The 27731-nt window shown below is 48.2% G+C and overlaps 1 protein-coding gene across 2 annotated transcripts in view; it reads right to left on the bottom strand.

Annotated features, from left to right (window-relative positions):
• The window catches only part of cfap210 (cilia and flagella associated protein 210), a 123198-nt gene that overhangs the window by 48386 nt on the left and 47081 nt on the right, over nt 1-27731 (bottom strand). For both annotated transcript variants that reach the window (XM_072475870.1, XM_072475871.1), the window contains exons 4-5: nt 24233-24406; nt 19523-19728 (exon numbers count right to left, since the gene is read on the bottom strand). In XM_072475870.1, the coding sequence (XP_072331971.1) occupies nt 19523-19728; nt 24233-24406 (380 nt within the window). The remainder of the gene's footprint in view (nt 1-19522; nt 19729-24232; nt 24407-27731) is intronic.

Below are 27731 nucleotides of genomic sequence, written 5' to 3'. Positions count from 1 at the left end.
TTGGTGGGTCCCTGTCCTGGATTGAATATTAGTTTCCTTGGGATTTCTGCCTGATAACTAACGGAAAATAGTTACTTATTTCAAATCATAGAATGGTTACAAGCAAAAAAGGTGGTGGTTTGTCCACCGAGTCTGAGCCAGCTCTCGACAAGAGCAACTCAGTTAGTTCCATTCCCCTGCCATTTTCCCATGGCTGTACAAAGTTTTTCTCTTCAGGTACTTATCCCTTTTAAATTCATAGTTGAATCTGCCTTCCAGTGCATCCCAGATCCTAACCTCTTGGTATGTAAATGTTTTTTTGCTCATGTCATGTCTGGTTCTTTTGCCAGTCATTTTAAACTCAATATCCTCTGGTTTGCGACCCTCAGCCAATGGTAACAGACTATGTCCAGGTCTGTTATGTTTTAAATACCTGTATCAAATCTACTTTCAACCTTCTCTTTCCTATGGAAAACACAAGCTCCTCCAATCTATCCATGCAACTGAAGTCACTCATGCCGAATACATTGTCATAAATCTTTTCTGCACCCCTTCTAAAGCCTTAACAGCCTTCCTAAAGTGTGGTGCTCAGAACTGTAGCCATCACAGATGGCCACCTGCAAAGGACCATGGGAATTATAGCCAACCCAGGACTCAGACAGACTCAGAGCTTGTGTGTGTATTTGCAACCCAGATAGTTAGACACGATCGAAACTCTGCTCATTTCCATTCTAATGTCCCATTTCCCCAGAACAAAAAGGACTGCACTCAGGTAACTGATACAAATGCAGACTAACCGGCGCCATTCCCTTTACTCAGGGAGCCCAAACAGCCAAGGTCAATGACCGCTAAGGACACACCCAGCCATCAAGGCACCCGCCCCTGTCATGCGAGAGTACCTTTAATAAATGGGTGTTTATAAATGGTTGTGTATATAAATATCTGTTGTGAGAGTACCTTTAAGAAATGGGTCTTTACTACTGCAGTGATGTCAGAGTGTGGGTGGAGCTGGGCTGTCTGTCAGCTTTTTTACTTTCGTTTTAGGCTGTTTGCTGCAGGGTGTGTTTTAGTTTTGTTTTCAGTGTGGGAGCTGAAGCCAGACAGAGCAGCTGTACTATTGATCTCTCTGCCATGAAAAGACTATTTCTTGATCATTTGGTGAATTCAGAATTATAAACGTTCTCAGTAGTGAATGTAAACCTAATGTGCTTCTGGTAAAAGGTGTTTTAAGTCTCATGGATGTTAAAAGGAAAGCTTAACGGATTATTTAGTTTGTATTCTTTGGGGGTTGTATTTGAATTAGTGGTTGCTAAATGTTCACTTAATGTTGTGAAAAGATTAACTTGAGTTCATAGAATAAACTTGTTTTGTTTTTAAAAAATACTTTTCCATTTCTGCTGTACCACACCTGTAGAGTGGGCCGTGTGCTCCCCATATCACAATCTATTTAAAAGATTGTGGGTCAAGTGAACTCCATGATACACTTTGGAGTTCTCTAAACCCTGGGCCATAACACCCCTTTATTGGCCAAAATTGAGGCAGTGATCGAAGCCAGTTTAATTATTGGGTCCAAGTTAAGGACCGCCCCAAAGAGCGCAAAATCCCAGAGGGATAAAAAGAGACACAGCCATGTGCTCGGTCTCTCTTGGATTCGGCCTATGCCAACCCAAGTGCAGCATAATGACCAGACAGACAAGTTCAAGACCAACGATTGCTACCAGACGGATGAGCCCAGCAGAAACAGAGCCACTTCTTCCACCCAGCCACGCAAGATCCGGACAAAGGCCTTGTCCATCTGCATTGAGCCGGTTGCCCTGAAGTTAAGTATAGGTTATTGTAGATGTTAGGTGTAGTTTAACTTGTAGTGTTTTGTGTTGCATGTCGAAGTAATCCTTGTGTGTAAATAAACTATCTTTGAACTTGAACTGACTAACTGGTTGTGTGGTCCTTTGATCGATATCTGGTAAAGCCTTGTGGTGGTATCATTTGATACCTGGCGACTCTAAAGAGCATCATTACTAATTGGCAACATTACTCCGGTACTGATTGGCAACAGAATCAAACACAATACTCCCGTTGAGGTTGAATCAGATTAGAAAGGTTCATCATAATCTCCTTGTTTTTATAATCTCTACCTAGGATCTAGGATCCCAAATGTCTTTTTCTCCTCCTGCCCTAATATCTTCAATGATTTATGCACAGAAACCCCCCGATCTCTCTGTTCTTGCACCCTTTTAGAAGTATACCTTTTATTTTATATTGCACGCCTCATTCTTCCTAGCAACATATATTATCTCTCATTCCTCTGCTGTAAATTTCATCCATCATATGTTTGCCCATTCCATCTGCTTCTCTAAGTTCTGTTGAAGCCCACCTACCTACTCCCAGTTCATAACCATTCACCACTCCTCCTGTCTCCTGTCATTCAGTTAACTTGGCATCTGTCCCTTTTATTCCTTGCGTTTACTGACTAGCTCATGATATGATACTTTATTGAACATCTTTTGGAAGTCCACATCATATCAATTGCATTACCTTCATCAAATCTGTCACATCTCATCAAAAAATGTAATTAAGTTGGTCAAATGCTATCTGATTTTAATAAATCAGTGCTGGCTTTCCTTAATTATCATTTGTCCAAGTGACTGTCAACTTTATCCCAGACTATCATCTTTGAATGTTTTCCTGCCACCAAAGTTATACTGACAGCTCTGTAGTTGCTAGATTTATTCTTACACCCTTCTTTGAATAAGGGTGTTACATTTGCAGTTCTCCAGTTCTTAGGTACCAACAAGGTATCTAAAGAAGATTGGAAGATTACATCCAGTGCCTCTGTGATTTCTTTTTTTAAAGAAATATTTTAATTCAAATTTTTACATATTTTCAACAACCCCCCTTACAGAAAAAAGAAAAACAAATGACACATAAATAAACATCTTACAACTACATCACAAATTCCCCCAATATATAAACCCCCCATTAAGCAATAACAAACCACAGTAGAAAACACAAAGTACACTCTCCCCCCCCCCCGGGTTGCTGCTGCTGCTGACCACCCCCTAACGCTCCACTAGAAAGTCTAGGAACAGTTGCCACCGCCTGAAGAACCCCTGCACAGACCCTCTCAAGGCAAATTTTACCCTCTCCAATTTAATGAACCCTGCCATGTCGCTGATCCAGGCTTCCACGCTCGGGGGCCTCGCATCCTTCCACTGTAGCAGAATCCTCCACCGGGCTACCAGGGACGCAAAGGCCAGAATACCGGCCTCTTTCGCCTCCTGCACTCCCAGCTCGTCCGATACCCGAAATAGTGCCAACCCCCAGCTCGGCTTTACCTGGGTGTTCACCGCCTTAGACATCGTCCTCGCAATACCCCTCCAGCACCCATCCATTGCCGGGCACGCCGAGAACATATGGGTATGATTTGCTGGGCTCCCCGGGCACCTCCCACACCTGTCTTCCACCCCAAAGAACCTGCTCAGCCTTGCCCCTGTCATATGCGCTCTGTGAAGAACCTTAAAATGTATCAGGCTAAGCCTGGCGCAAGAGGAGGAAAAATTTACCCTACCCAGGGCGTTCCCCCACGTACCCTCGTCTATCTCCTCCCCAAGCTCCTCCTCCCATTTACCCTTTAGCTCCTCCACCGAGGTCTCCTCCTCCTTCTGCATCTCCTGGTAGATTGCCAAGACCCTGCCCTCTCAAACCCACCCCCCCGAGAGCACCCTTTCCTGGATCCTGAGTGCTGGAAGCAGCGGGAACTCCCTCACCTACCGTCTTACAAACGCCCTTACCTGCATGTACCTGAAGGCATTTCCGGGGGGAAGCCCAAATTTTTCCTCCAGTGCCCCAAGGCTCGCAAACGTCCCATCCAAAAACAGGTCCCCCATCCTTCTAATTCCTGCCCTGTGCCAGCTCAGGAACCCTCCATCCATTCTCCCCGGGACGAACCGATGGTTCTCCCGGATTGGGGACCAAACCGAAGCCTCTACCTCATCCCTGTGGCGCCTCCACTACCCCCAAATTTTCAAAGTCGCCGCCACCACCGGACTCGTGCTGTACCTAGTCGGCGGGAGCGGCAGCAGTGCTGTCACCAACGCTCCCAGACTCGTGCTCACACAGGACGCCGTCTCCAGCCTCTTCCACGCCACCCCCTCCCCCTCCATTACCCACTTGCGTAACATCACCACATTGGCAGCCCAGTAATACCCACACAGATTAGGTAACGCTAACCCTCCTCTGTCCCAACTCCGCTCCAGAAACACCCTTCTCACCCTCGGGGTCTTTTTCGCCCACACAAATCCCATGATGCTCCTACTGACCCGCTTAAAAAAGGCCTTAGGGATCAGGATGGGGAGGCACTGGAATATAAAAAGGAACCTCGGGAGCACCGTCATCTTCACCAACTGTACTCTACCCGCCAAGGAGAGTGGCAGCTCCCACCTTTTAAACTCCTCCTCCATCTGCTCCACCAGCCTCGTCAAGTTGAGCTTGTGTAGCGCCCCCCAGCTCCTGGCCACCTGGATCCTCAGATACCGAAAACTCCTTTCCGCCCTCTTCAGTGGAAGCTCGTCTATCCCCCTTCCTTGGTCCCCTGGGTGTACCACGAAGAGCTCACTCTTCCCCACGTTGAGCTTATACCCGGAAAAGTCCCCAAACTCCCCGAGGATCCGCATCACCTCCGGCATCCCCCCCATTGGGTCCGCAACATACAGTAACAGGTCATCGGCATACAACAAAACCGGGTGTTCCTCCCCCCCCCCCCCCGGACCAGTCCCCTCCAGTTCCTGGACTCCCTTAGAGCCATAGCCAAAGGCTCAATTGCCAATGCAAATAGGAAGGGGGGTAGGAGGCACCCCTGCCTCGTCCCCCGGTACAGCTGAAAGTATTCCAAACTCCTCCGATTCGTGGCCAGACTCGCCACCGGGGCTTCATAAAGTAGCCTAACCCAACTAATGAACCCCTCCCCAAACCCAACACTTCCCAGAGGTACCCCCACTCCGCCCTATCGAAGGCCTTCTCCGCGTCTATCACCGCCACTCTCTCCGCCTCCCCCTCCACTGTAGGCATTATAATTACGTTAAGGCGCCTCTGCACATTGGTATTCAGCTGCCTTCCCTTAACAAAACCCGTCTGGTCCTCGTGAATCACCCCCGGGACACAGTCCTCAATTCTGGTAGCCAACACCTTCGCTAACAGCTTCGCATCTGTGTTGAGGAGAGAGATTGGCCTACACGACCCACACTGGAATGGGTCCTTGTCCCGCTTCAAGATCAGCGAGATCAGCGCCCTGGACATCGTCGGGGGTAGGGCCCCCCCTCCCTCGCCTCATTGAAAGTCCCCACTAATATAGGGCCCAGCAGGTCCATGTACTTCCGGTAAAATTCCACCGGGAACCCATCTGGCCCCGGTGCCTTCCCCGCCTGTATACTCCCCAGCCCCTTAGTCAGCTCCTCCAGCCCTACCGGTGCCCCAAGCCCAGCCACCTGCTCCTCCTCCAACCTCGGGAACCTCAGTCGATCCAAAAATCGACACATCCCCCACTCCTCCATCGGGGGCTCAGACCTATACAGCCACTCATAAAAGTCTCTAAATACCCCATTTATTCCCACCGTACTCCGCACTGTGTTCCCCCCTTTATCCCTAACTCCCCCAATCTCCCTCGCTGCCTCCCGCTTCCGAAGCTGGTGTGCCAACATCCGGTTAGCCTTCTCCCCCTACTCATACACCGCCCCTTGCGCTTTCCTCCACTGCACCTCTGCCTTCTTGGTAGTCAATACGTCGAACTCGGCCTGGGGGCTTCGTCGCTCATTGAGTAGTCCCTCCTCGGGGACCTCTGCGTACCTGCTATCCACCCTTAAAATCTCCCCCACCAATCTCTCCCTCTCTCTCCTCTCCTTCTTCTCCTTGTGGGCCCTAGTGGAGATTAGCTCTCCCCTAATCACCGCCTTCAGCGCCTCCCAGACCACCCCCACCAGCGCCTCCCAGACCACCCCCACCTGCACCTCCCCATTATCTTTAGCCTCTAGATAGCTTTCAATGCACCCCCACATCCGCCCGCTCACCTCCTCATCTGCCAGCAAGCCCACATCCAGGCGCCACAGAGGGCGCTGGGCGCTCTCCTGCCCTAGCTCCAGCTCCACCCAATGCGGGGCATGGTCTGAGATGGCTATGGCCGAATACTCCGTGCCCTCCACCCTCGGAATTAGTGCCCTGCTCATAACGAAGAAGTCTATCCGGGAGTAGGCTTTATGGACGTGGGAACAAAGAGAAAATTCCCTGGCCCCCGGCCTGACAAACCTCCATGGGTCCACTCCCCCCATCTGGTCCATAAACCCCCTCAGCACCTTGGCCGTCGCCGGCCTCTTACCCGTCCTGGACCTGGAGCGGTCCAATGCTGGATCCAGTACCGTGTTGAAGTCCCCCCCCATTATCAAGCTCCCTGCCTCCAGGTCCGGAATCCGGCCCAACATGCGCCGCATAAATCCGGCATCGTCCCAATTCGGGGCATATACATTCACTAATACCACCCGCACCCCCTGCAGCTTATCACTCACCATCACATACCTACCTCCATTGTCTGCCACGATCTTCAGCGCCTCAAACGACACCCGCTTCCCCACCAAAATCACCACCCCTCGATTCTTTGCGTCCAACCCCGAGTGGAAAACCTGCCCTACCTACCCCTTTCTCAACCTGACCCGATCTGCCACCCTCAAATGCGTCTCCTGGAGCATAACCACATCTGCCTTCAGTCCCTTCAGGAGCATGAACACACGGCCCTCTTGACCGGCCCGTTCAGGCCTCTCACATTCCAAGTTATCAGCCGGATCAGGGGGCTTCCACCCCCCCACCCCCCCTCCTGCCGATTAGCCATCCCCTTTTCTAGGCCAGCCACGTGCCCGCGCCTCCCGCACTCTCCATTCCCCCCAGCGGCAGACTCTCCATTCCCCCTGCCCCGTCTCTCTCTCCGAGCTCCAGCTCACCTTTGGCCAATGCAGCAGCAACCCAGTACCCCCCCCCCCCTCCCCCCACCCCCCCCCCCCCCCCCCAGCTAGGTCCCCCCCCAGCTGCGTTGCTCCCCCCATAGCACTCCCGTAAGTCAGCTGACTCCTGCTGACCCCGGCCACTCCCGCCACTCCATCGACCCCCCCAGTGTGGTAGTCTCTCCCTCCCCCTTCTTGTCCATCAGCGGGCACTCCTCTCCAACACCGCCCTTCCCCCCCGGCCCTGCCCCCTTCCTTCCCTAGCGCGGGAAAAAGCCCACGCTTTTCATCAGACCGGCCCCGCCCTCTCTGGCGCATCTCCCTTTTGCGGCCTAATCCCAGCTCCCCCACCTCAGGCCTCCCATCTCCCCTCCCCCACCGGGACCCGTCCTTCCAACCACCGATGCCCACACTCTCACAAAACCCCCACTTTGAACCAATTCACCCAGCACCCAAGGAAACAATGCAGAACAGAATAGAACATCCCCCAAAGCACAGTAACTACAGTAGCCCCCCACGACCTCCCCTCACAACTGACCCTCAGTCCGTGTCCAAATTTTCAGCCTGAATAAAGGTCCACGCCTCCTCCGGAGTCTCAAAGTAATGGTGCCGGAACTTAAACATGACCCACAGTCGCGCCGGCTGCAGCATCCCAAATCTTACCCCCTTCCGATGCAGAACCGCCTTTGCCCGATTGTACCCGGCCCTCTTCTTGGCCACCTCCGCGCTCAGTCCTGGTATATACGGACCTCTGCATTCTCCCACCTGCTGCTCCGCTCCTTTTTTGCCCATCTTAGGACACACTCCCTGTCCACCAAGCGGTGGAACCGCACCAATACCGCCCGCGGTGGCTCGTTAGACTTGGGCCTCCTCGTCAGGACTCGGTGGGCCCCATCCAGCCCCAGGGGCCTCGGGAAGGCACCCGCACCCATCAACGTGTTCAGCATCGTGACCACATATGCTCCAGCATCCGACCCCTCCACTCCCTCCGGGAGACCCAGAATCCGCAGATTCGTCCTCCTCGACCGATTCTCCAAGTCCTCGAACTTCTCCTGCCATTTCCTATGCAGCGCCTCGTGCGCCTCCACCTTCACCGCCAGGCCCAATATCTCATCCCCATTCTCCGAGGCCTTCTGCCGCACCTCCCGGATCGCCGCCCCTTGGGCCTTCTGGGTCTCGACCAGCTTGTCGATCGAAGCCTTCATCGGCTCCAACAACTCTGCTTTCAGTTCCATGAAGCAGCGCTTGAGAAACTCCTGCTGCTCTTGCGCCCACTGCGCCCACGCTCCCTGGTCTCCACCCGTCGCCATCTTGGCTTTCCTCCCTTGCATTTTTCGCTGCACCAGAATTACTTTTTTCACCGCTCCACTCCTGGTCCAATCCATACAGTGCCGGGGAAATCGTACTGTCACCTTCCCACACTGGGAACCATCGAACAAATGCCGCTGGGGACCCTCAAAAGAGCCCAAAAGTCCGTTTCTGGCGGGAGCTGCCGAACGTGCGACTTAGCTCAGCATAGCCGCAACCGGAAGTCGTGCCTCTGTGATTTCAACCTTTACATATCTCAATATCTTCAGATGAATCCCATTCGATCCTGATGACTTATAAACTTTAAGTACAAACACCTTTCTAATATCTCCTCTTTAACCATTTTTAGCCCATGCAGTATCTCAACTACCTTCTCTTTCACTCTGACTTTGGTAGCATCTTCTTCCTTGGCAAAGACAGAGGCAAAGTACTCATTTAGTACCTTAGACATGTTCTTTGCCCTTTTTCATCTTTTTTTTTAAAATATTTTTATTCTCCTTTTTCACACTTTCTCCCACATTTACACCCATCAACAATAAACAATAATCAGCAAGATATGTCAATCCCCATAATAACAACGATCCCATCCGCTCACCAACCCCCAAACATCAGCCCGCATGTTTACGTAAACAAATGACAAAAAGGAATCAGGGATTAGCCGTAGTCACCCTTAATCTACACAGCCCCCCCTCCAACTAATGTTCGATGTTATCCAGTTCTTGAAAGTGCATAATAAATAGTGCCCATGACTTGTAGAACCCCTCCGAGCTTCCCCTCAGTTCGAACTTAACCTTCTCAAGGGTCAAGTATTCCAACAGGTCCCCCCGCCACGCCAGGGCACTGGGTGGAGAAGCTGCTCTCCATCCCAGCAGGATCCGCCTTCGGGCGATCAACGGGGCTATGATATCTGCCTCCGCTCCTGTTTCCAACCCTGGCTGATCCGACACCCCGAATATGGCCTCCTGGGGACCCGGGTCCAGTTTCACAAGCACCACCTTGGAAATTACCCTAAATACCTCCTTCCAGTACTCCCCTAGCTTTGGACAGGACCAAAACATATGAACGTGATTCGCGGGCCTCCCCCTGCAACGCTCACACACATCCTCTACTCCTTCAAAAAATCGTCTCATCCTCGCCCTCGTGAGGTGCGCTCTCTATACCACCTTCAGCTGTATCAGCCCCAACCTCGCACATGAGGTGGAGGCATTCACTCTCCGGAGCACCTCATACCAGACCCCCTCCTCTATAACCTCTCCCAGCTCTTCCTCCCACTTTGCTTTGATCCCTTCCAGTGGTGCCTTATCCACTTCCAGAATAGCTCCGTACACCGCTGACACTGCCCCCTTCTCCAGTCCCCTTGTCGTCAACACCTCCTCCAGCAGTGTGGAGGCCGGTTCCTCTGGGAAGCTCTGTATCTCCTTCCTGGCAAAATCCCGAACCTGCATGTACCAAAACACTTCTCCCTGCTCTAGCCCATACTTCGCTTCCAGCTCCCTCAATCCTGCAAACCGACCCCGAAGAAACAAATCTTTTAGCGTCTTAATCCCCTTCTCTTCCCATTTCCGAAAACTTCCATCCCACCTTCCTGGCTCAAATCTGTGGTTCCCCCGAATCGGCATTTCCCTTGACCCTAAACCCAACCTGAAGTGTTGGTGAAACTGCCTCCAGATTTTCAATGAAGCTATTATTACCGGACTCCCTGAATATTTCCCCGGAGCTATCGGGAGCGGCGCTGTTGCAAGTGCCTTCAGCCCCAACCCCCTGCACAAACTCTCCTCCATTCTGACCCACTGAGAATCCACCCCTCTGACCCAGCTCCACACTTTCTCTACATTCGCCGCCCAGTAGTAGTACAAGTTCGGGAGACCCAAACCCCCTGCCTGCCTTCCCCTCTGTAGCAGCACCTTTCTCACTCTGGCCACCTTCCCTTCCCATATGAATGAGGTAATCCTTCCCTCAATCTCCCTGAAAAAAGACTTTGACAGGAAAATCGGTAGGTATTGAAAAATAAACAAGAATCGCGGCAACACATTCATTTTAACCGCCTGTACCCGACCCGCCAGTGACAGAGGAAGGCTGTCCCACCTTGCCAGATCGGCTTTCACTCTCCCCACCAAACTAGTGATGTTGTACCTGCGAAGCCTCCCCCACCCCCGGGCAACCTGCACCCCCAGATACCTAAAATGAGTCCCTGCTCTACGGAATGGCAGGCCCCCCACCCCTGCCCCCACCCCCGGCCGAGACACCACAAAGTACTCACGGTTGTCCAAGTTCAACTTGTACCCCAAGAAAGACCCAAATACCCGCAGTAGCTCCAATATTCCTCCTATCGACGCACTCGGCTCCGACACATACAGCAGCAAGTCGGCGGCATATAAGGACACCCTATGCTCTATCCCCCCCCCCGCACTATTCCTTTCCATGCTCCCGAACTTCTTAATGCGAAGGCCAACGGCTCAATCGCAAGTGCAAACAGCAGGGGGGACACAGGACATCCCTGTCTCGTCCCACGGTGGAGAGAAAAGTATCTCGAACTGATATTATTTGTGCAGACACTCGCCTTCGGTTCCTTATATAATAGCTTTACCCAGTTCACAAACCTTGGTCCGATCCCAAACCGCTCCAGCACTGCCATCAGGTACCCCCATTCTACCCGATCAAACGCCTTCTCGGCGTCCAATGCCACAACTACCTCTGTTTCTTTTCTTTCCGCCGGTGCCAGAACAACGTTCAAAACCCTCCTAATGTTCGAAAACAGCTGCCTCCCTTTCACGAACCCCATCTGATCCTCCCCTATCACCTTCGGAAGGCACTCCTCCAGTCTACCCGCCAGTACCTTCGCCAACACTTTTACGTCCACATTCAGAAGTGATGTGGGCCGATACAACCCACACTCCGTCGGATCCTTATCTTTTTTTAGTAACAGGGAAATCGATGCCTGCCCCAAGGTTTGCGGCAACACCCCCTTCCCTATCGCCTCCTCAAACATCCCCACCATCAGGGGTGCCAACCTACCCTTAAATTTCTTATAATATTCCACCGGAAACCCATCCGGCCCTGCCACCTTCCCCGACTGCATCCTCCCAATTGCATCCTTTATCTCCTGCTCCACGATTGCTTCTTCTAATGTAGCCCTGTCCCCCTCCCCTAGCCTCGGGTACACCAACCCATCTAGAAATTCCTGCATCTCACGGTCTCCCCGAGTGGCTCTGACTTGTACAACCTCTCATAAAACTCCTCAAAAACCTTGTTAATCAGCACTGGGGCCACCACCAACTTCCCTGCCCCATCCTTCACCTGAAGAATTTCCCTTGCCGCTGCCTCCCTCCGGAGCTGACCTGCTAACTTATCTCCATGTTCATAAACTGCACCCCTTGCTCGTCTCAGTTGGCGCACTGCCTTCCTGGTGGACAGTCGGTCGAAGCTCGCCTGTAGTTCCTTCCTCTTTTCCAGCTTCGCCGGGTCCCCATCCTCTGCATACCTCCTATCTACCTCCAACATCTCATCTATTACCCTTTGCCGCTCCAACCTCTCCTCTTTATCCACCCTGGCCTTAAACAAAATTACCTCACCTCTCACCACCGCCTTTAGAGCCTCCCAGACGACTGCCTTCGACACCTCACCCGTACAATTGAAACCTACATATTCCTTAAATACCTTTTCAATTTTCTCACAGACCACTTGGTTCCCCAAAAGCCCCACATCCAGTTTTCACCCCGGTCTCTGTGCTGCCCCCTTCTCCAGCACCATATCCACCCAATGTGGAGCGTGATCTGACACTGCAATTGCAGAGTATTCCGACCCCTTGACTCCAGCCAGCAAAGCCTTCCCCACCACAAAAAAGTCGATCCGCGAGTATACCTTCTGGACCGCTGAGAAAAACGAATACTCCCGTTCCCTTGGGTGCAGGAACCTCCAAGGGTCCACCCCTCCCATTTCCACCATTAGCCCAGCCAGCGCCTTCGCTCCCCCTGATGGGACCAGCGAGCGCGGCCGTGATCTGTCCAGCCTTGGCTCCTACACCAAGTTCCAGTCCCCCCCCCCACAATCAGCTCATGCGTGTCCAAATCAGGAATAGCCCCAAACACCTTCCTCGCGAATCTCACATCGTCCCAGTTGGGACCGTATACACTTAACAGCGCCACTAATCTCCCCTCCAGTGCCCCTGTCACAATCACATATCTACCCCCCTGATCTGCCACCACCTTCTCCATCTGGAAGCGTACCCTTTTGCTGACCAGCACTGCTACCCCTCGAGCCCTTCCATCAAATCTGGAGTGAAACACTTGGCTAACCCAGCCCTTTTTAAGTCTCACCTGATCCTTCACCCTCAAGTGAGTCTCCTGCATCATTGCTACATCGGCTTTCAAACTTTTAAGATGTGCAAGCACCCTTGGCCTCTTGACCGGACCTCCTAGCCCTCTCACGTTCCAAGTGATTATCCTTACTGGGGGTCTCTCACCCCCCCCCCCCCCCTCCACCTTTCTTACCCACCATCACCATACCACCGGGCCCTGCCCCATAAGCCTGACCCGCCCCTGTCCATTGTTAACATCGAACATCGAACCCCTTCCCCCCCTCCCAAGAACCCCCCCTACAAAAACATCCCCCAACATCCATCCATCCTCTTGCTCGCCTCGTAGGCCCATTGAAGCCTGCTATCCAGGCTCCAACGTCTGCAGTCCTCCTCTCACCTCACCCCCGTTCACTAACTGACTTTAGTTAGCTAGCGCGGGTGGCTCACCCCACCAAGACCTCTCGCCCCCTTCCACCCAGTCCCAAAGAAACACCAAAACAAACCCAACAATCCAACCCCTACAATTCACTAACATAACATTTCACCGTCGCAACACAGAACGCCATTAACTTGAACTTTGTAACAATGCAAAGAGAAGTAAATTTCAATACAAATCAGTAAAAAGAAAGTTGTAACATTTGTACATTTTCCAGCCACTCAAACACAGTCCACAGTCTCTCTTCCAGTTCCACTCTTCACGTCTGTCCCAAGCCTTTTGCCCTCATGAACACCTCAGCCGCTTCCGCTGTCTCAAAATAAAAGTCTTTGGCGTTATATGTTACTCTCAACTTCGCCGGGTACACCACACCAAATCGCACCCACTTCTTGTACAAAGCTGCCTTCACTCGCCCAAACGCCGCTCGTCTTTTTGCCAACTCCACCGTCAAGTCCTGGTAGATCCGAACCACAGTACCATCCCACAGCACCTCACGCTCCTGCTTCGCCCAGCTTAATACTTTCTCCTTCATGCAGAACTTATGGAAGCAGATAATTACTGCCCTTGGCGGCTCGTTCACTTTGGGCTTCGGCCTTAATGACCGATGAGTTCAGTCTAGCTCGTACAGGGTGGGGCTCTCACCCTCCCCCATCAGCTCCGCCAACTTCTTAGCGAAGTATTGCGTTGGCCTTGGACCCTCTGTCCCTTCGGGCAAGCCCACAATTCTCAAATTGTGCCGCCTTGAGCGGTTTTCCAAGTCTTCCAGCTTTGCTCGGAGTCCTCTGTTAACCTCCAACACCCTCCGCAGCTCGTCCCCCATCGAGGTGACCTGGTCGCTGTGTCGTGTCACGGCCTCCTCCACCTCCTTCATCTTCACGCCCTGCTCTCTCACCTCGGCCAATGCCTTTGCCACCTCCACCCTGATCGGGCCGATTGCCTCCTCCACCCATGACCTCAACACGACCGCCATCTCTTTCCTCAAGGCCTCCATGTGCCTCACAAAATGTTTTTCCAGCTCCACCACCATCACCTCGGTCATCTTCTCCACCGTAAGTAGTGCGGCCCTGCCTTGCAGTTTGGCTTCCGCCATCCTGTCAACACTTTTGCTCGTCTTCTCCTTCGGCGGCGAACCCGCGTTTCCTCCTTTCTTCAACGCTGCTCTTCACATCCTTTAGTGGCTTATTGTTTTTTATCTTCTTTCCTTTCTCCTCTCTCCCCCTTCACCCTCCTTGCCCTTCATCAATCTGACATTCTTCTTTTTTGAAAAAAAAAGGGGTGAGAGAGAAAAAAAAAACTTTCACCAAACTTCCTTAAATCTTCTTTCTTTCTCCTCTGCAATCACCTGGGACCAGGCTTCAATCTTCTTTCTTCTTCCTAGGTGGGAGCCATCCATCGTGGAGCACCCTCCCTACATGGTGCCCTGGCCTTGGGCCTGCCGCCTCAGCCTCCTCGTAGCTCCGCCCCCGTTACTCTGACCTGCCACGCCGGGCCCGGCGCCTCAGCCCCCCCCCCGCCGCCCGACACCCACGCGGGGTTCTTCGCCGGTTTTTAAACCGGCCCCGCTGGCTGCTCATGGCGGCCCCAAAGGCTGACGATAGTCGGGGGGGGTGCGTGAGGACTCGGGGTTTTCCCCGAAATCGCCGCGAATCGCAGCCACCGGCGGGAGCTATTGTTGCTGCGGCCGCCCTGCTCGCCCACGCCACCGGAAGTCTCGTCCTTTTTCATCTCTAATCAGCCCCTCTTCTCCATTTATGATTTGTAATGCCTATAGAAAATATTTGGATTCCCTTTTATGTTAACTCCCAGTCTGTTCTCATACTATTTCTCTTAGCCTCATTTATTTTCTTTTTCACTTTCCGCCTGAACTTTCTATATTCTGCCTGATTATCATTTGAATGATCAAATGGACCATAAGACCACAAGACATAGGAACAGAATTAGGCCATTCGGCCCATCGAGTCTGCTCCGCCATTCAATCATGGCTGATATTTTTCTCATTCCCATTCTCCTGACTTTCCCCCATAACCCCTGATCCCCTTATTAATCAAGAACCTCTTTATCTCTGTCTTAAAGACACCCAGTGATTTGGCCTCCACAGCCTTCTGCAGCAAAGAGTTCCACAGATTCACCACCCTCTGGCTGAATCAATTCTTTCTCATTGCTGTTTTAAAGGACCATCCCTTTAGTTTGAGATTGTGCCCTCTGGTTCTAGTTATTCCTACTAATGAAACCATCCTCTCCACGTCCACTCTATCCAAGCCTCGCAGTATCCTGTAAGTTTCAATAAGGTCCCCCCTCATCCTTCTAAACTTCAATTAGTACAGACTCAGAGTCCTCAACAGTTCCTCATACGACAAGCACTTCATTCCAGGGATCATTCTGGTGAACCTCCTTTGGATCCTTTCCAAGGCCAGCAAATCCTTCCTCAGATACAAGGCCCAAAACTGCTTGCAGTACACCAAATGGGGTCTGACCAGCCTCAGAAGTACATCCCTGTTCTTGCATTCTAGCCCTCTTGACATGAATGCTAACATTGCATTTGCCTTCCTAACTGCTGACTGAACCTGCACGTTAACCTTAAGATAAACTTGAACAAGGACTCCCAAGGATTTCCTAAGCATTTCCCCATTCAGAAAATAGTCTATGCCTCCATTCCTCCTTCCAAAATATATAACCTCACACTGTTCCACATTGTATTCTTCTGCCACTTCTTTGCCACTCTCTTAGGCTGTCCAAGTCCTTTTGCAGCCCCCCTGCTTCCTCAATACTACATGTCCCTCTATAGATCTTTGTATAATCTGCAAACTTAGCAACAGTGCCTTCAGTTCCTTCTTCCAAATTGTTAATGTATATTGTGAAAGGTTGGGCGGGATTCTGCGATCCCCCGCCGGGTCAGAGAATCACCGCGGGGCGGCGTGAATCCTGCCCCCGCCGGCCGCTGAATTCTCCGGCACTGGAGATTTGGCGGCGGCAGGAATCGCGCCCCCCCTCCCGGCGATTCTCCAGCCCGCGATGGGCCGAAGTCCCGCTGCTTCTATGCCAGTAAATTGAACCAGGTCCCTTACCGGTGGGACCTGGCGGCGCGGACGGGCTCCGGGGTCCTGGGGGGGCGCGGGGCGATCTGGTCCCGGGGGGGTGCCCCCACGGTGGCCTGGTCTGCGATCGGGGCGGGCCTGTGCCATGGGGGCACTCTTTTCCTACGCGCCGACCATCAGCCTCCGCCATGGCTGATGCGTAGGTGAACCTCCTCTGCGCATGCGCGGGGATTACGTCAGCAGCCGCTGACGCTCCCGCACATGCGCGGACTCACGCCAGCCAGCGGAGTCCCTTTGGACCTGGCTGGCGTGGCACCAAAGGCCTTCTACGCCAGCCGGTGGGGCGCCAACCACTCCGGGGCGGGCCTAGCCCCTAAAGTTGCGGGCCTAGCCCCTGAAGGTGCGGAGGATTCCGCACCTTTGGAGCGGCCCGACGCCGGAGTGGTTCACGTCACTCCGTCCTGCCGGGACCCCCCGCCCCACCGGGTAGGGAAGAATCCCGCCTGTTGTGTCCCAGCACCAACCCCTGAGGCACACCACTAGTCACCGACTGCCATCTTGAAAAAGACCCCTTTATCCCCACTCTTTGCCTTCTGCCAGTCAGCCAATCCTCTATCCATGCCAGGATCTTACCCTTAACACCATGGGCTCTTAACTTATTTAACAGTCTCCTATTCGGCAGCTTGTCAAAGGCCTTCTGGAAATCTAAATAAATCACGTCCACTGGTCCTCCTTTGTCTAACTTCCTTGTTACCTCCTCAAAGAACTCGAACAGTTTTGTCAGAAATGACCTCCCCTTGAAGAAGCCGTGCTGACTCAGTCCTATTTTATATACGCTTCCAAGTACTCCCCGATCTTTAATAATGGACTCTAAAATCTTGCCAGTGACCGAAGTCAGGCTAACCGGCCTATAATTTCCCATCTTCTGCCTCCCTCCCTTCTTAAACAGCGGTGTTACATTAGCTACTTTCCAGTCCTCTAGGACCGTCCCTGCCTCCAGTGATTCCTGAAAGATCACCACCAATGCCTCCACAATCTGCTCAGTTATCTCCTTCAGAACCCTGGGATTTTGTCCACCCGGTCCAGGTCATTTATCCACTTTCAGACCTTCCAGTTTCCCCAGAATCTTCTCCTTAGTGATGGCCACTAAATTCACCTCTGCCCCCTGATTCTCCTGGAGCTCTGGCATCCCACTGGTGTCTTCCACCATGAAGACTGATGAAAAGTAATTATTCAGTTCCTCTGTCATTTCTTTGTTTCCTAATATTTCTTCTCCAGTCCCATATTCCAGTGGTCCAATGTCTATTTTTCCCTCTCACTTACCTTTTTTAAATTGAAAAAAACTTTTCCTATATTCTTTTATCTTACTCGCTAGCTTATACTCATATTTCATCCTCTCCCCCCTTATTGCTTTTTTAGTTGTCCTCTGCTCGCTTTTAAAGGCTTCCCAATCCTCTGGCTTCCCACTAATTCTCGCCACTTTGTATGCTTTTTCTTTTTCTTTTATGCTGTCCTTGACTTCCCTCGTCAGCCATGGATGCCTCGTCCTCCCATTAACATGTTTCCTCCTCCTTGGGATGAATTTCTGTTGTGCCTCCCGAATAACCCCCCAAAACTCCTGCCATTGCTGTTCCACTGTCTCCCCTGCTCGGCTCCCTTTCCAATCAACTCTGGCCAGCTCCTCCCTCATGTCTTTGTAGTTACCCTTATTTAATTGTAATACCGTTACATCTGATTCCAGCTTCTCCCTCTCAAACTGCAGGGTAAATTCTATCATATTGTGGTCCCTACTCCCCAAGGGTTCCTTCACCTTAAGTTCCCTAATCTGCCTCATTACACATCACCAAATCCAGAATTGCCTGTTCCCTAGTAGGCTGTCACAAGCTTCTCCAAAAAAACATCTCTTAGACATTCCACAAATTCTTTTTCTTGGGATCCATTACTAACCTGATTTTCCCAGTCCACCTGCATATACAAGTCCCCCATGATTATTGTAATATTGCCTTTTTTAAATGCCTTTTCTGTCTCCTGATTTATTTTATGCCCCACATCCTGACTACTGCAGGGGGCCTGTGCATAACTCCCATCAGGGGGTCTTTTTACCTTTGCAATTCCTCAACCCAACCCACAGAGATTCTATGCCTTCTGGTCCTACATCGCTTCTTGCTATCGATTTAACTTCATTCCTTACTAACAATGCAACCCCGACCCCTTTGCCCATCTGCCTGTCCTTTCGGTAAGACATATATCCTTGGATATTTAGATCCCAGCCCTGGTGCCATTGCAACCACGTCTCTGTGATGCCCTCAACATCGTACCGGCCAATTTCAATGTGCGCAACAAGCTCATTTCCCTTTTTATGTATACTGCACACATTTAGGTACAACACCCTCAGTCCTGCATTGACCACCTCCGTTCTCATACTTGTCACCTTTTTTGCTCTGCCTGAGATTAGATTCCTGCCACCTTCTATACTCTCTGTTCTATTACGTGGTCTGGAAACTTTAACACCAACTTTAACCTCTCCTGAGCCCTCGGCTCCTTTAACTAGTTATTCTCTACTTCTTTTGTGTTCCAAGAAGCTCTGTCTTTGGTTGCTCTATCTTTCCGCCTCCTGGGACTGTACCTCGAGTGTTCCTGAACCATCTCTCTTTAAAGGCAGTTTATTATTCATTTACAGTTTTGCATGCCAATCTTTCACTTACCTGGGAAAAAATTGTTCTCATCCAACTGAAACTGACCCTTTTCCAATTAAGTATTTTTTCTTTAGATTATTCATTGTCCTTTTCCATAGCTGATCTAAATCTTATGATATTATGATCATTGATCCCTAAATATTCTCCCACTGATACTTGATTCACTTGACTGACCACAGAACCCAGATACTGATTTAGCACTGCCTCCTTCCACTCTGAGCCAGAAACATACTAATCAAGAAGATTCTGAAAGCATAGCATAAACTCTTCCCCCTCTTTGCTCATTACTTTATTTCTGTCCCAATCTACGTTAGCACAATCGATGTCCTTCATTACTCTATAGTTGCACTACAAATTTGCATCTCAATATCTTTCCCACCTTTTGGTGGCCTACTGAATGCACCCCCGTTGTGTAATGGTATCTCTATTGTTTCTTAAATCATAATTACATAGATTCTGTCATTGACATTCTCTCTTTCCAGCATTGCAATATTCTCCTTTATCCTTTATCAATACTGCCATCCCTCCTCCTTTCTTTCCTTCCCTTTATTTCCTGAACATGTTTGCTACTTCCTTATTTTCATTGACAATATTGCTGTTATCAATTTTCAATGGGTGCACCTTGTACTTCATCGCTTTTTGCCTAGTACTTATAAGATTTTTGTATTGATTTTGATATCCTGTGCAAGTTTCTTTTCATAGCCCGTTTCCACACAATTTTTCCTGAAGCTTTATATAGTATTAGAAAAGAGATTTATTTCAATAATGTAACATAAATTTATACTCACTGTTGTTCATGAAAATCGGCAAGAGCCTTCCTCTTTTCTTTTTGTTTTATTATTTTTTTATACTCTTCATCCTCACCCATGTTTAATCGACGTTGCATTTCCTCCATTTGGCTTCTTTCTTCACTTTCAATGAGATTTATTTTCTTTCGCTTTAGTTCAATCTGTGCTTCTCGTTCTTTCAGGGTTTCAGTGAGCATTAGTGCAGCCTATATAAAAATACATGCATACATTATGTAGAGTATATAGAGTAATTGATGCTTAGAGTGTGTTGGTGTTATAAATTGCAATCTCAAATGGGCTTCTAAACTTTCAATTCGAGAAATTTATTCACATCTGCTGAATTCCAACACTTAATTACAGCTTTCAAATCCAACTTCATAATTTCTAATTGTAATTTCCAAGTTTTTAGTACATGGCAATTTGCTCGGCAGTTCTATATCAGTAGTGTTATATTATACAACATGTAATATATTATTCTGCCACTGAGATGGAGTTGTGATAAAGATAACCTGTCCCTTTTAGACCATCAAATCCAAATCCTGTAAATATGCATACGCTTGCACCCAATTAGAATTAAGCTTGCAGACAGTGAGATATTTTAAAATTTTTAGTTCTGGGTTTAGTTGTATATTTCCTTCAAAAATATCACATTTCATAATAACATAATTAAATGTATCATTTTAATTTTATAATGTTAATATTTTTACTTGGAGACTTCAGCCTCCCCAAAAGCCTGAGTTCAGGGTGGATATTTGACCCCAGAGTTTTGACACATACTGGATTTGGATTGTGCAGATTGGTCTTGTATAATGTACCAAATTTCAAAGGACAAATCAGTTTTTCCCCAGCAGTTTTAAAGCTAATATTAGAAACATAGGAACAGGAGATGACCATTATTCCCTTGTGTCTGCTCTGCCATTCAATAAGATCATGGTGGATCTATGATCTAACAATTCCTCGTGTCACTTCCCTTAGTACCTGGGATTAATTGAAAATCTCCCAACCTCAGATTTAAAATTAACAATCGATCCTACATCCATTGCCATTTGTGGAAGAGTTCCAAATCTTTGCCACTCCTGGTATGTAGAAGTGTTTATAATTTGCAATTTTTAGATTATGTCCCCTAGTTCTAGACTACAACAGTATTTTATCTCTATATACCCCATCTATTCCCCTTACTATCTTGAAAATGTCAATGAAATCGCCATTAACATTCTAAATTGCATGGAATAAAACTCTAGTTTATATAATATCCATTTGTATCCTGAACCTCTGAATTATTTCCTGTACCTGTTCATGACAAAAAAATTATAATAGAAATATAAAAATAAGGACAAAATAAATGGTTTGAAAATTAACACTAAATTATGCATATATGATCAATCCAATTGTTGTTTCTGGTCCAGTAAAAATGATTTACCTGAAGACAATAATTGTTCTTAAATCCCAATTTGCATTATACGGGAAATCAATTAGTGCAGGCAAATAATAAGGCATTTTACAAACATTATATGCAAATATAAATGAATAGTTAAAGAATCACTGAAGAAGAAAAAAATCTTCTTACATGAGAACATAGGCCGTTTAGTTCCTTAAGCTTGTCTGCCATTCAACCACATCATGGACATTTGGAAAACAATGGTGAAATTGGGCAGAGTCAATATGGATTTACGAAAGGGAAATTATATTTGACAAACTTGTCGAAGTTTTTTGAGGAGATTTCTTGTGGCATTGATAAATCATAACCAGTGGATGTGCTTAGAGTATTTGGATTTTCAGAAGGCTTTTGATAAGGTCCCACAAAGGGGATGAGTAAATAAAATTAGAGCGCATGGGATTGGGGTAAATATACAAGTATGGATGGAGAATTGGTTAACAGGTAGAAAACAATGAGTAGGAATAAATGGGTAATTCTCAGGATGTTAGGCTATTACTAATGGGGTGCAGTGCTAGATCCACAGATATTCACAATGTTTGGGTGGAATTTTCCAATTCCACCATGGCATGTTTTTGCAGCGGCAGCCCGTCATTGGCCAATGGTGGGATCTTCCAGTCCTGCCGGGGCTTCCCGTTGGTTGCACCCTCCACCACCGGGGCGGAGGGTCACCGTTGGCAGGATGGGAAAATCCTGCCGGTGGGAAGGGCTGGAAAGTCCTTCCCTTTATGAGTTATTTGGCTGTGGAGGAAATTGTAATATTTCCAAATTTGCTGATGAATCTAAACTAGCTGGGAACTATTGGGCAGCATGATAGCACAGTGGTTAGCACTGTTGCCTCACAGCACCAGGGTCCCAGGTTCAATTCCCAGCTTGGGTCACTATCTGTGTGGAGTCTGCACGTTATCCACTTTTCTGGGTGGGTTTCCTCCGGGTGCTCCGTTTCCTCCCACAAGTCCCGAAAGAAGTGCTTGTTAGGTGGATTGGACATTCTGAATTCTCCCTCGGTCTACCCGAACAGGCGCCGGAGTGTGGCGACTAGAGGATTTTCACAGTAACTTCATTGCAGTGTTAATGAAAGTCTACTTGTGACAATAATAAAGATTATTATTATTAAGTTATGAGGAGGATGCAAGGAGGTTTCAAGAGGACTTGGTATGGTTAAGTAAATTGGATAGAACCTGGCAGATGAAATATAATGTGAATCTGTAAAGTTATTCACTTGGGTATAAAAATCAAAAAAGCAGAATATTTCTTACATGTTGAGAGGTTGGAAAATGCAGATATTCAAAGGGACCCAAGAGTCATGAATCACTAAAAGTTAGCATGCAGGTGCAGACAGTAATTAGGAAAGTAAATGCTGTGTTGGCCTTCATCACAAGGGGATTTGAGTACAGAAATAAAGATGTCTTGCTGCAATCGTATAGAACCTTGGTTAGAACTCACCTGGCGTATTGCATACAGTTTTGGTCCCCTTATCTAAGATGGGGTATATTTGCCATAGAGAGCGTGCAACAGAGGTTCACTAGTTTAATCCTTAGCATGGCAAGATCGTCTTATGAGAGGAGACTGAGGAGACTTGGTCTGCATTCGCTAGAGTGTTGAAGAGTGAGGGGTGACTTCATTGAAACTTTAAAAATTCTTACAGGGCATGACAGGATGGATGTCGATCAGATGTTTCCCCACCAGGGGACATAATCTCAGGATAAGGGGTAGGTAATTTATGACTGAGAAGAGGAGGAATGAGCAGTAATAGAGAAAGAAAACACACTATAAATGATAGTATAAAAGCAAGATACTGAAATAAAAACAGGAGATGCTGGAAATACTTAGCAGGTCTGGCAGCCTCTATGTAGAGAGAAAGAGAATTAATGAATGACCATGGCCTGAAACATTAAGAAGGAAACTCAAGGCCAAGAGTGACTCATGTTTTCCATGTGGGGCCCAGAAGAGCACCCGTGCTCCCTGTGGTTCAAAAGCAACCCAAAATGTGACTCTGGTAGTCCTCAAAACAGTCTCTGACAGATCCAATCTGGCTGGCAAAGCTCCACTGTTTCTTCAAACCCAGGCCTCATCTAAATTTACATTTGGATTCAAAAGCATGCACAGGGGGCCCAACTTACAATTACAAAAGGACCCTGTTACCTCATTTTAATAAACTGAGAATTACAGTTTTATATGTCACAAGAAGGAAAAACATGCTCCGTAACTGTTAGATTGCTACTCCACAAGTAGTTATTTATCTTGAAGTCCCGCCACTCCTCTCTCATCTGACCTTCCGACTAAGGTTAGGCGTGATCTGTGTTTTGCAGCGCACACTCGAGGCCTAAATTGAGGGCAGCTCAGTAGCAGGTAAGGAAACCGCACCCCCTATTTTACTAGCCAGGTTTAAAAGTCTTTGTCAAGCCAAGGAGTGGGTAAGTGTATAAGGTAAGTGGGTAGGTTTTGAGGTGCGTCGGGTTGGGTCTGGGGAGTTGGTGGTTGTGTTGAGCCTGGGGTGGTGAGGGTGGAGTCAGGAATTGGGTCAGGGGTGTGGAGTTGGTCCAGATTGGGTCTGGGGAGTGGGGTGGGGTGGGGGAGGGGGTGGGGTGGGGGTGGGGGTGGGGGGGGGGGAGTTAGGCCTAGGATTGGGGCGGAGGTAGTCAGGGTTTGTGTGTCATCGTGGTTTCTCAGGAATATAGTTACTCAAGAGTTAGAAGTGGGTTTAATTATTCTAACTGTTTCTAGGTAACTATTGCTGTAACACATTCAGAAGCATTTGATGTTTGTGATTTAACTCACATTTTCAGTTGGTTCCCAGTGCAGGCCAATCTCCCATTAAATGTTTGAACTTTCCGGGCAACTGCCATGCAATCCTTACGTGTGAATTTCTGGGGGTGTTTCCCCAGCATATTTTTGGGATACCCCCTCCCCCCAGATACACTGCCCTACAGCCACATGTGTCGCAACTTTATGGTGTCTAAAACCATCTAAGAGATCAAATCATGTTTGTGTTCATTCTTGGCAGCTTAGGCTTCCTTGTGTATTGCATGGAGGGTACCCAACATCAAAGTTGAGGAATGCCACACAAGTAAACTTATTGTTTCCTTAAATAAATGGAAAATTATATCTGACAGTTAAGTGATGTTGAAATCAAATCAATTGTAGACTGTGAGACTACAAATCAATTATATTTATATTATTTCTAAATTGATAGAAATGCGATAGCTAAAGACTTTTTAAATTCAAAAGAATTAAATAAAATTTCAACCCCCCCAAAAAAAATCATACGGTACATTAAATCCTTTCACTCTATCAGTCTGATAGAAAAGCAGGGTTTTCGCTCGTTCCAGGTTTTCTTTTCTTTTCTGTGCCATATACTTTGCTTCCTCTATATCTATTTGTTTCTTCTCCGCTTCTTCCTTTCCTTTCCGTAGTTTTCCTGCATCAAGCCTTTTTTGTCTTTGACCCTAGGATACAAATTGTGTGATTTATGTTTTACTTAGTACTTAATGCTGATTGTAAATATTGCTAATAGCCTTTGAAATACAGAACACTCCATCTATTTTCTATGTAATATGCTGCTGCGTGTGTGGTGATCCTCAGCAGCATGTCTGTTCTAGAATGACAGTCTAGTAATTTTGCATAGAATATAAATTATAGCAATTCTAAGAGCCCAATATTGACCATAAGTATCGACAATTGGGTAAAACAAATTTCAAGCAACATTTTTTAATGAATATTAAGTTCTGTCTCATGATTGATCAATAATATTTATGAATTGAAAACATTTGGTAGACTTGTTCTTGTCTGGGGAGAAATAACAGTCAGTTTGTATGTATCGTTTTTATCACAATGATGCTGATTCTTAAAAAAACTATTTATATAACAACGCTTATTTTGTTTTCTTAGCCATTGGGACAAAAAATTACAAATTGTGGCACATTCAATTACCTACTCATCAGAAACCTGTAACAGTGAAATAATCTGATAATGTTATGGTGTTATGGGAAATTAATTTGCAATTGTTCTGGAAAATATGTCCAAAATACTGAAGACCAACACCATCAATGTGATCGATATTCAAGACATTATCTGTTATTAAATATGCTCAAGGATAGCCACATATAGATTATCAAATAGAATAAACTATTGGCATTATAAAGAATTATACAACAGAGTAGCTAGTGTAGGGTTGTTTGGTTAAAACACACTTCAGATAGACATAGAGGTCTTTTTCACCACAACAGCAGCTATTGTAAGAACGAAAGATTAATTTCCACATGAACTCTATTAGAGATATAAAATATAATTTAAATTTGCAACAAAGATTCAAAAGAAATACGGGATTAAAAGCTACAGAGAACCATACATGGGAAACTTCCAGAATGCAGTAAGCCTTAAGGACATGTGGACTGCATAACAGCAACTGACAAAACCATTAAAATAGGTGACCACTAAGCAATTTAACAAATTAACACAAGGTAATGATACCTTGGTTCCAATGCTAAACATATAACTGCAGTGTTGCACATTAGGAACTCTATATTATCTGATCTGGATGTCTGTGCGCGGTGGAGAGGCTGCTCACCAGCTGATTTCTATGTGCGTGATTCTCCAGCCTCGTTATGCTCTCGCTCAAGCAAAATGAGGCCAGTGAATAGCGGGAGAGGCCAAAAATGAGAACCATGTCAGGCGCCAAACAGTTTGCGCCGCAACTGGCCTGCTCCCGTTGATGAAATCAGGATCTCGCCCTAGCGTGGCGAGAAACCAATAATAATAATAATAACCGCTTATTGTCACAAGTAGGCTTCAATGAAGTTACTGTGAAAAGCCCCTAGTCGCCACATTCCGGCACCTGTTCAGGGAGGCAGGTACGGGAATTGAATCCGCGCTGCTGGCCTTGTTCTCCATTACAAGCCAGCTGTTTAGCCCATTGTGCTAACCCAGCCCCAGTCACCACTTAAGCCTCATTTCCATACATTTAACAACAGCCACCCCACATCCAACAGCCTGCCGTCATTCATCAGCCTCCTCAGAAAGTACGAAGTCTTACAACACCAGGTTAAAGTCCAACAGGTTTGTTTCGATGTCACTAGCTTTCGGAGCGCTGCTCCTTCCTCAGGTGAATGAAGAGGTCTGTTCCAGAAACACATATATAGACAAATTCAAAGATGCCAAACAATGCTAGGAATGCGAGCATTAGCAGGTGATTAAATTGCCCTATCGTTTCAGGCAATGGGACCCTGTGTGAGAACCTCCCTGGCTACATCGAGGGCATCTTGAAACCCATCGTACAAGGTACACCCAGCTTCTGTCGCGACACGACGGACTTCCTACAGAAACTCAGCACCCATGGACCAGTTGAACCAGGAACATTCCTCGTCACAATGGACGTCTCGGCACTCTACACCAGCATCCCCCATGACGACGGCATTGCTGCAACAGCCTCCGTACTCAACACCGACAACTGCCAATCTCCAGACGCAATTCTGCAACTCATCCGCTTCATTCTGGATCACAACGTCTTCACCTTCGACAACAAGTTCTTCATCCAGACGCACGGAACAGCCATGGGAACCAAATTCGCACCCCAATACGCCAACATCTTCATGCACAAGTTTGAACAGGACCTACTTACCGCACAGGACCTTCAACCGATGTTATACACCAGATACATCGATGACATTTTTTTCCTTTGGACCCACGGCGAAGAATCACTGAAACGACTACACGATGACATTAATAAGTTCCATCCAACCATCAGACTCACCGTGGACTACTCTCCAAAATCAGTTGCATTCTTGGACACACTCGTCTCCATCAAGGACGGTCACCTCAGCACTTCGCTTTACCGCAAACCCACGGATAACCTCATGATGCTCCACTTCTCCAGCTTCCACCCTAAACACATTAAAGAAGCCATCCCCTATGGACAAGCGCTCCGTATACACAGGATCTGCTCAGACGAGGAGGAGCGTAACAGACATCTACAGACGTTGAAAGATGCCCTCGTACGAACGGGATATGGCACTCGACTCATCGATCGACAGTTCCAACGCGCCACAGCGAAAAACCGGACCGACCTCCTCAGAAGACAAACATGGGACACAACCGACAGAATACCCTTCGTCGTCCAGTATTTCCCCGGAGCGGAGAAACTACGTCATCTTCTTCACAGCCTTCAACACGTCATTGATGACGATGAACATCTTGCCAAGGTCATCCCCACACCCCCACTACTTGCCTTCAAACAACCGCGCAACCTCAAACGAACCATTGTGTGCAGCAAACTACCCAGTCTTCAGAACAGTGACCACGACACCACACAACCCTGTCATGGCAATCTCTGCAAGACGTGCCAGATCATCGACATGGATACCACTATTACACGTGAGAACACCACCCACCAGGTACGCGGTACATACTCGTGCGACTCGGCCAACGTTGTCTACCTCATACGCTGCAGGAAAGGATGTCCCGAAGCGTGGTACATTGGCGAGACCATGCAGACGCTGCAACAACGAATGAACGGACATCGCGCAACAATCACCAGGCAGGAATGTTCCCTTCCAGTCGGGGAGCACTTCAGCAGTCAAGGGCATTCAGCCTCTGATCTTCGGGTAAGCGTTCTCCAAGGCGGCCTTCAGGACCCGCGACAACGCAGAATCGCCGAGCAGAAACTTATAGCCAAGTTCCGCACACATGAGTGCGGCCTCAACCGGGACCTGGGATTCATGTCACATTACATTCATCCCCCACCATCTGGCCTGCAAAATCCTACCAACTGTCCTG

The sequence above is a fragment of the Scyliorhinus torazame genome, chromosome 2 (assembly GCF_047496885.1).
Source record: "Scyliorhinus torazame isolate Kashiwa2021f chromosome 2, sScyTor2.1, whole genome shotgun sequence".
NCBI lineage: Eukaryota > Metazoa > Chordata > Chondrichthyes > Carcharhiniformes > Scyliorhinidae > Scyliorhinus > Scyliorhinus torazame.
This window is presented reverse-complemented; position numbering and strand designations above follow the sequence as displayed.